Source organism: Taeniopygia guttata, chromosome 29 (assembly GCF_048771995.1).
Source record: "Taeniopygia guttata chromosome 29, bTaeGut7.mat, whole genome shotgun sequence".
Classification (NCBI taxonomy): Eukaryota; Metazoa; Chordata; class Aves; order Passeriformes; family Estrildidae; genus Taeniopygia; species Taeniopygia guttata.
In genome coordinates, this window is record NC_133054.1 from 1,829,806 (window position 1) to 1,839,397 (window position 9,592).

At 48.6% G+C, this 9,592-nt stretch overlaps 1 protein-coding gene across 2 annotated transcripts; it reads left to right on the forward strand.

Moving 5' to 3' along the window:
- Positions 1-3,539: 3,539 nt before the first annotated feature.
- LOC140680865 (uncharacterized) lies at positions 3,540-9,290 on the forward strand. 2 transcript variants are annotated; one of them, XM_072919706.1, is made up of 7 exons: positions 3,540-3,594; positions 3,724-3,904; positions 5,586-5,772; positions 5,863-6,461; positions 7,177-7,252; positions 7,673-7,759; positions 8,486-9,290. In XM_072919706.1, exons 4-7 carry the CDS (start codon positions 6,137-6,139, stop codon positions 8,931-8,933), a joined length of 936 nt encoding a protein of 311 aa, XP_072775807.1. In that variant the 5' UTR covers positions 3,540-3,594; positions 3,724-3,904; positions 5,586-5,772; positions 5,863-6,136; the 3' UTR covers positions 8,934-9,290. The 2 variants fall into 2 exon arrangements, with proteins under 2 accessions (XP_072775807.1, XP_072775806.1); XM_072919705.1 differs by lacking the exon at positions 3,540-3,594 and having other exon boundaries at positions 3,645-3,904.
- The last annotated feature ends 302 nt before the right edge of the window (positions 9,291-9,592 follow it).

The following is a 9,592-nucleotide window of genomic DNA, read 5'->3' on the forward strand; positions in this document are numbered from 1 at the left end:
ACACGGAACAAAGTCTGGGCAAGCTGATGATGCAGAGGAAAACCTGCAAATGTACTGGTTATCCTGAGCCTGGAGGATGCAGTTAAAGCCAGCCAAAAGCAATTTCTGGAAAGTCAAGCCTGGTGTACATTTCTTTGAGTTTTGCTATGCCATCTTCACCTGAGTCTTATAAAAAAGCAAACAAAAAAGTCAAACAAAAACAGACAAAAACCCAAAAAAACAAACCCACACAAACCAATCAAACCAATGGATTAAGAAAACCCAAATAAAACCAAAGGGAATGAGGAGTTAGTATTAGTTGTGAGGATATCACAGCAGGCAAATGGCTGCTTCACACCATAAAAAACCACAGAAAACAGCTGCTCCAAAATATACCCAACAGGAGAACCATAAAAGTGATACATAGCAACTTTGGGGGCAGCTCCCCATTCAGGTGAAGGATGAGCACACAGTGGTACAGCTCCAGCATTCCCCACCCTCCAGGCTGCTCTTTGCTCCTGATGAAAGACCCTTGCAGGACTGTGGCCCCTCTCAGTGCATTATAAATCATTCCTGCAGCTCTCAGTTGAGCCACTGGCATTTCCAGAGCGAGATCCAGGCACAATCCTACTGCCTGCTGAGCCTCTCTGGGAGATCCTGAGCATCTTCCTGCCTAGAGCCACAAAAGAGCTCAGGCTCTCCCTGAACTGGGTTTTCAGGGGAGGTTTCCATATCCCTGTGAGATCTGTCCAACCCTTAACACATCTGATTTTATGTAAAACAATGTGTTTGGGTTCCTTCCCTACTCCTGTGTGCCAGTGCGAAGTCACCCGTGTGAATGGAGGGTATTGTGAGCAGGAAAATGCATTCCTGGGTTGCTTTTTTGCTTCACTGTCACTCAGCTGAACAGGGTCCTTATCTTAGAGGGACTTACAAGAATGGGTAGGAATTTTGGCTCTGAGAGGAGCAGAAAGCACATTTTCTGCACCACATTCCCAACAGATGCTGTTTCCCTGGCAAAACAGTGACTGTCATTCATGTTCCTGGGAAGACTGTAAAGAGCCATTCAGAGATGACAGGTCCACCTGGCCTTTGGCTTTGTGTACCTCATTTCACATGTCCAGTTTCAAGGGCCATGAAAAGAGGCCACCTTTTGCCCTGGCAGTGCTGATCCCTCCTGCTGGTGCCCTCCCTCAGCGTGGGAGGAATGCAGAGCTGGTCTCAGAGAGCCACAGGGCTTGAGGGTTCCTGTGTCATGTCCGTGTGTTGGTAACCATGATTGAACCACCTAGTTCTTGTCTCTTATTTATTGAACTCTGGTTGGTTTCTGGAATTGGTGAAGGATGTGGAGCTGCTGGAGCCATTCCAGGGAGACCTTTGAGCTCCTTCCAATGCCTGAAGGTGCTTGAGGAGACCTGGAGAGGGACTTTGGAAAAGGCTCTGGATGGAGAGAACAAGGGGGAATGGGTTCAGCCTGACAAAGGACAGGTTTAGAAGGAGAGTGGGAAGAAATTCTTTTCTGTGAGATTGGAAAGAGCCTGGAACAGACTGACCAGAGAAGCTGTGGCAGCTCCATCCCTGGAGGTGTTCCAGACCAATTGGACAGGGCATGGAGCAACCTGGCATAGTGGAAGGCAGGGGGCATGGAATGAGATGGTCATGAGTTCCTTCCTAAGCCAAACCATGCTAGGATTCTATGAGTGGGCTGCTGAACTTGGCCAAAAGAAGAGCTACATTGCCGAGGTTAAGTGAGAAGGGGGATTAGAGCCACCTGTGTTTGCCCTTTAAATCCCTTCCAACATCAGTTCTGGGCTCTGTCTCTGGGTATGGCCACAAAGGAGCCTTTGTTGTCCTTCAGTGGGGCTGAAATCTAAATCTCAACGAGTGCAGCTCAGAGGGTGACACGTGCTGCCGCTGCGGCCACTGTGTGGACTTGTTTTCAGAAAAATGGGAGATGCAGAGGAGAGAGAGGTTCCTGGATACAGTAACTCTACCTACACCTGGAACTGAGGCATCTGCCCAGGGATTTCATATTCACCGACTGGGAAGGAAATCGAATCAGGGCTTGCTAATTTTCATGAAGTCAAACACCTGGGATTCACTTCAGACTTGCATTTTCCTGGAAGAATTCAACACAAGCGCTGTATATTTATACACAGGCACTGGACTTTTCTGTTGTTTCATGAGACTACAATTTGCCTTCCTCTTGTGGTTCCTGCAATCCTTCCTCTCCTGAGGTTTGCAGTTGAATTACCAACCTCTACCCCAGGAATATTCATCTGTCATATTTTGGATATTGTTGTTCTTCAAAGGAAAGCAAACAATGCGATTTGAAGCCAGGCCTCTTCCCAGGAAGATTTGATTGGAACCAAGTCCTGCCTCAGATCCAATCTCATCTCCATTGTTGTGTACGTCTATTAATTTTCCCATCATTGCTTTTCCATTTCTTATTACTATGCAGCTCAGTCTTGAACAACATCATTCAGAAGTACACAGAAGTCACATACTGCTGCTTCCCTATTCCTATCTGCTTGTTACCTAATCCCACCCAGCTCTCTATTGAACGTCTGCTTTTACCTGGGCTGACTGGTGTGTTTTAGCAGAAAATACTGCAAATCAGGGATGCAGAATTTCTCCTTGCTCTGTGAATCTGATCAGGGTCCTTCCAATATGTCACTGAACATGTGAATTCTCCCTTTCTCCCAACAACCCCCAGTGCTGGTTTTGGCTAAGATAAATCAGACAGCGCTGTTTGGAGTCACTCCCCGCAGCAGTGCCAAGCTCACCACTGAACCATGTCCCCAGGTGCCACATCCACACCTCCTTTAAATGCCTCCAGAGATGGTGACTCCAGTGCCCTGGGCAGCCTGTGCCACTGCTGGACAGCTCTTTGGTGAGGAAATTTTCCTAATATCCAATCTAAGCTTCCACTGGTGCAACTTGAGGCTGTTTCCTCTTGTCCGGTTGGTTGTTACCTGGGAGAAGACTCTGTGCACACACACACACACAGAGAGAGGGACAGATGGGCACAAGGCATGGGAATTCCCTTTGACTCCTCAAGCACAAACCTAGGGGGATGGTCCTTTTTTTTTGCACAGCAGGTAAAAACTGAAGCAGTGAGCTGTATCCTAACCAGGGAGATGGGGTAGAAAGATGCTTTGAAAGGGGATAAAACTTGCTGCCAGGCTTTCCTCCATGAGCAAGTCCAATTTCTTTCCCTCTTTTTAAATTTGTTTTTTCTTTTGGTTCTGTGTTATTCTTCCGTGGGCGGGAGGCTGCAGGCATTTCAATTTTTTCAAGTTCTTTTTACAAAAAGGGCCAAAAATATGTTCTTTTCTCAGAGGCAGTAAACAGCAAGTGCACAATGCAGCTTCTCTAAGCCTCTCTTCTCCTGTCTCAGGGAGAAAGGAGTTCTCCAAGCCCTAGAGCCTGAGTCACTCGCTGTGTGAGCATGAATTAACCACGAATGTTCGAGAATTATTCCTGAATAATCCATGAACCTGAATTAATCATGCATTTTCATGAATTATTCATGAATAACTCATGGAAATGCAAGGTTTATTTATGCTCCAAAAAACCCAAGGCTTTTCCCCTTCTCTTCTGCTTTCTCTCCCTGTAAGAAACAGACCTGAAACAAGCTAAGGGAAAAAATAATATATGTATATGGGAAAAGAACAGGAATAATAGTGCTGAAACAAAACAACCAGGACCAAAGAATGCAAAAGCTCTTTCTTTCCTTTGCAGTGGGGACAGCAGGTGGGAGCTTTCCAAGCCAGACAAAGGAGACCTGACAAGGACCTGTGGTGAAGGGACAAGCACAAGGCAAGGAAGTGTCCGGTCACCTCCTCTGCTGGAACAGGCAGCAGAGACCTGGAGAGACAGGAGACATCTTGCAAGACTCAACACCTGGAGCAGTGCTAACCAGGCAAGGAGCAGCTCTGTTGCTATCAGGATTGTGATCTCTCTTTTTTCTCTCTCTGTTTTTGTGTTTGTGTAGTTTTGTTGCTTTCCTAAGGGTAAATGAACAACTGGTTTGGGGAAGGAAGATCACTGTGTTTTCTTTAAATGTTAAAGGAAAATCCCCTAGAGAGCTGTTTGGGCTGGGATTGTTTGCTGTCTGGAATGTGAGCTCTGTTTCTGAGAGGGAGAGGGCTCAGCTATGCATTTATCCCAGTTTCTGCTCTGTAGCCTTCCCTGCGTTAGGGAGAGGGCTGGGGGCAGCTGCCTGTTTCGGGGAAGGATGTAGGGAGACAGGCACACAGATCATTTGTATATGGTGCTTCCTGATAAAAAAAAAACCAATGCCAGGGTGTGTATCAGTCGGGAGAAAAAGGCTGGAGAAAACCAGGTGTGAGACTGTGCCAGCAGGGCAGACTGACAGGTCTGGGGAGAGTTACAGTTCCTGCAGGGAGCTTTGCTGCAACTGATGGTGGCTGAGATAGGGAAAGAGAAAGTTCTCCAGGGTGAACTTGAACCTTCCAAGTGAGAGGAATCAAATCCAGGCAGGACTTTAATGGGGGTGTGGAGAGAAAACAAGAAACTGGAATAAATTGGGTCCTAGCTGCCCTTTCTGCCAGCTCCAACTCTCCTCTGCCTACCCCAGCTTCCTCCCATTTTCTTTGGACACTGTGGCCATTCTTCACTGGCCACAGCACATGGGCCCAGCCTTGTCCCCAGAACTCTTCTGCCAAATGCTGCTGCCGAGCAGAGCAGGCAGGACTGGGGTGATGCTGCCTGGGCCCTTAGGAGCTGGGAAGAAACTGCTCCTGAGCTCAGCAGCCCTCGGCTCCTCAGCTGCTCCTCTGGCATGGGAGATTTTGGAAATCACCACCAGCCTGGCTCTCCAGTTTTTCCGATGGTTGAAGTCTGCAGCTCCAGGGGCAGAAAGGGAAAGCTCAGTGGGCAGAGCCGTGGGCCAGGACTTAGGATCCAGCTCCTTGCAGCTTTGTTGCTTGACTGCCTTAGACATATCTATCACTGGTCTGTGCCTCAGTTTCCCCATGGGTGAAATGAAGGGAATTTTCTGTTCTCCTTATCAAAGCATTTTGATGTTTACTGGGGGAAATAATTGTGGAGGCAAGGGAACAATCATTTCCTGGAATACCCCTGGGTCTTTTTGAGTCTCTTCTCTGCACTGCCTTGATATCACACAGACACAGCCCTGCACTGGAGCAAACTGCTGGAGATCCACTGAAGTCATTTGAGCTGTGATGGCTCACAGGGGCAGAGGAGCCAGCCTGTGTCTGCTCAGTGGCTTGTTCAGCATCTGCTCAAAGTGTCAGCTGTGAGGGCTGGCCCTGCCTGATCCCAGGTGAGACCTGCCATGGCTGTCACTGCGAAGGACACTTGGATGCACTGAAGGCATGTGGTGCTGTGCTCAGTCAGACCCAAGACAGCCTCCTAGCAAAGGGCTTTAGGACAAGGCAAGCTCAGAAAGGTGGGAATGGGAACAGAGAAATGAAATAACTGGTAGAGCAAATGTAAGGCCAAGTATTTTATATCTGCAGGTTGTGCTGGCCTGGGTAAAGCACATCTTGTGAACATTCCCACCCACAGGAGAGCCCCGACCCCTGTGGTGACATTCCCACACTGTCCCTCTGCTCCAGGTGGGCAGCCCTGATGTCAGCCAAGCTCTACGTGCTCATCACTGGCCCGACGGCAGCCGGGTTATCGACATCGAGAACATCAAGGAGCCCCGCAAGCCCTTCCACCTCTGCACTGTGGGGGAGCAGGTCCTGGCCCGCTGCCCTGGATTCAGTGGGCTGTACTGGGGTGTGGTGGAAGGCATAAGTGGTAAGTGACACCCCCCTGGCCTGGGTTTGCAATCTGGGGCTGCTCAGGAGCAGAAGGAGTTTAGTACTGAAAGATCTTCTCTTCCTACAGAGCACAAAGGTATTTTGGAGAAGAAGCTGCTGGAAGATCGACAGCTCCTGGAGAAGTTTAGTGAGTAAGGGCTTTTGAAAATTGCACCTTTCAACTTCCATGGAGCTTTTTGGGTGGGAGGATGCTGAGCATGTTGTAGTCCCATCATAAATTTCACATCATTGCAATCAGTGTACAAAGCACTGAGTGGGAGTGGAAGACAGACACGCTGCTGTCCCATTGCTCATCCTGAGTATCTCCCTTCCTTTCAGAAGAAGAACCAGCTGTCCACAGCATGATGCCATCCCCACCAAAAAAATCCAGGAAAACCTTTCCAAAATGGACCTCAGGGAATGCATCCAGGAAATACCCCAGTGACAGGAACTCTCCTGCAAAGCCACTGCTGAGGGTGGCTGAGGCCAGCCTGCCCCGTGATGCCAGCAGCTCCTCCATCAAGGACAGGCGTGTCCTGGGAAGCGTGGCAGGGAGTCCCTGCTCACTGGCAGCTCCCCCCCACCCAGCCAGTGCCTTCACACCTCCATCCACCTTCATCACCACGGCCATGCCAGGGCCAGGGACTTCCCAGAGTGAAGAGGACAGGGCTGGCCCAGCTGCCAGAGGTAACCTTGGGTTCTGGCTCTGCTGCCTGGTCCTGAGTGACAGGGTGGGATGGGGACTTGCAGAGCAGTCAGAAAACCTCTGCTTTGCTCCAGGGCTGTATGGCTTTGTCTCAGGGCTACAGAGGTTAGAGATGGCATTTCCTGGTCCTTTCCACCTGGGAGATCTGTTCCAGGAGGGCTGTCTAAAGGGAGATGCCTGTATGTAGGGTATGGTCTCTGCTCTGTCAGGCACCAGCTGTTTCCTGGGCTAGCAGTTCTCTCCCCCCAAGCCAAAAGACAATCTGAATGAATGAATGCCTGAATAACTGAAATTCCCAAAAGCCCTGTGTCTCCATTAGTCAAACCTTCTCAGATTTGCCTATTTCCCTATTTTTCTACCCACTACTGCACCCATTAAATGCACTTATGAAAATGTGCTAGTGTCTTATTTACCTGCTGACTAACAGCAGCATCCAGAGATGATTTGGCTCTACTTGCCTTGCCCCCACCACATCATTTGCACTTAGAACAGAAGCCCTTGAGATGCCACTTTTTTCTAATAACAAATCCCCATTGATCAGTCCTGGAAAGCCTGTCTGGATCACTGCTATGCAAATGGAATAAGGTGTTGCCATGCAATCTAGCAGGGGTGCTTAGATAATATGTTCTGGAGACAGAGGGGTTCAGGACCTTTTCAACAGCTGATTTTTCAGCTTGTCTCTCACCTTTGCTGCAGATTATGTTGCCCTTCCAATGAAGAGGAAGCCAGATGGCATCTTGTCCCCATGCCAACAGCAGATCTGTCTGAACAGGTGACACCTGAAAGCACAATAAAGAGCCTGAATGTTTCACACCACACATATTGATCTCTGTCCACACTGTCTCCATTCTCTGGCAGTGCTTGCTTTGAGTAGATGCTCATGGAGGTTAAACCCAAAGCACAGAAGATAACAGAAGTTTGTGTGGGCACACACAGCAAGAAATGAGCCTGTTCTCTGATTCCATGGCGGGTCAGTGGGAGGTCCCCCATATCTGTGTGCCAGGGGGATGCAGAGGAGTTTGTGCACATTGAGAACCCTTCATGTTCCCTCTCAGTCTGTTTCATTCTTGTTGCAAATGACAACCAGAATTGACTTCGCTTTGAATTCCAGATAATTCTCCTCAGGAATGAATTTGAATGTGAGCACAAAGCTGTTTGTGGCAGTGCTGTTTAACTTGCTTGTTTCTTCCAGCCGTGAGGAGCGCAAGATTGATGCTTTGCAAGAGATGGATGGCTTTGAAAGGGCTCACAAAAATGTCAGTCCTGGTGAGATGGAAAGGTAATTAGCAAAAGAAGGCACTTGTTCCTAACTGTGTTCTCCTTCTCACTACAAAAGTGAGCAGTGAGATCACAGATGGGTGACAAAGTGGGGCAATTTTAAACTCCAAAGTTGCTGAGTCTCTTTGCAATCAAGCCAGGTGTTTCTGATTGTAGGGCTTAGATTTAGAGATGCAAGAGGACTCTAAAACAGTGCAGAAACTACAAAGCTCTTGCCTATAACAATCAAAACATGGCTGTGTGTTCCTTGTCTTATTGCTCATTACTTTGATGGCGAGTATCCAGTGATAAAATGATGCTAGGGACGGTTTTCTTGCCAAGAAATGGGTGCCAAAAAAATTCAAGTTATGGTTCTTGCATTGTCATTTCCCACAAGTCTGTTGTTTAATACCACACATATATGTGTCCTGGGACTTGCAAGACAGGCTTCATGTCTTTCCTTACAAATAAGAAGAAAACTGAGCATCAAAGTCTCCATGTATGCATGCCAAGGGGGAGTTGAGGGTTAAACTGAACATTCCTGAGAACTGAAAAGTCCAGATCATGTCACTTTTCTCTCCTGCCTTACTCCTCACCCAGGAATAGCTGGAAGGGCTGATAGTCTGTCAGAGGAGTTGTCCTGCCCTGCTGGCAGAAGGCATCTAATCACTGCTTGGGTGGAGGAGTAACATCCAGAGTGAGGACATGGTGTCTTCTTGCCTTTGCACAAGCGACTTTAATTTTTCAGGGTGGAGAAGATGGAGCAGCTGGAAAGGATGGTGTTGGACCTCCAACAGGATGTCCTCTCTCTGAAGAAGAAGGTGCAGAGGCTGGAATCCCTGTCCTTCCAGGAGGAGCCCCACCAACAGCCATGTGAGGTGCTGGAGCTCTTCAATGGCTACACCAAGGAGCAGCTCAAAGAGACCATCAGGTTTGACCAGAAAATCAGCACAGCCTGCAAGACTCTGCTCTACAAACTCTTCACCTCTGACTACATCCAGAGCCACTCCATCACAGGGCGCAGGGGCAACACCTTCCGGGAGGCCAAGCCCATGATGGACGAACGCTGCATCAAAATCATCCGGGTGCTGCTGAAGCAGAAGTTTGGGGATCACCTCAGTGACACCGTGATCACAGAGAAGATCCAGAACGTGCAGAAAGCCCTGAGGCAGAAGTTTAAGACAGAATGTCTCTGAGGAGTGGAGAATTTGGTGTCTCCTCCTGCCATTCCGTGTGTGTCCCTGAGCAGCCTTCCCAGGAGAGATGAGCCGAGCAGCTGCTGCTCAGTAGATTTCCCCCAGGGAGCCAGCCCAAGTAAACCACGTGCTGAACACAGCTCAAACACTGCCAAACCTCTGCCCCCATTAACTGAGCAGGAACTGGGCCCAGCTTGGCTCGGTTTTTGCACTCTACAAGTTCCTTCCCATCCAGTCTGTGTGAGAACCTCACTGTGGGTGCATGGAATCACCTCTACGACTCTGATGGTGCTCAAAGGCTTCAGGGCTCCATTTGAGTCCAAGAATGGGTCAGAAAGGTAGCCTTGTTCCACACTGCAGAAATGTCGGCTTTGGGATGGGGAATCCAGCTGCAGACAGCCTGTGTCACCCAATGTGGCTTCTCTCTCTCTGCCTCTGGTTGCCTCATTCTGCCTGTGGGACAATATTTACTCTTTCCTCACAGTGAATGTTTTATTTCCATCACTAAAGAAAGGCAGACTCATTAAAATGACACCTTAAAACATTCAGAAAAAGATATCTTGATTTTTTTCTGCCTATTTGAATGTAGCTATAAGGAGGAGTTGTCTTCCCTAACAAAAGCCTGCTGAACAAGAGAAAGGGTCACCATGAAAGTTACA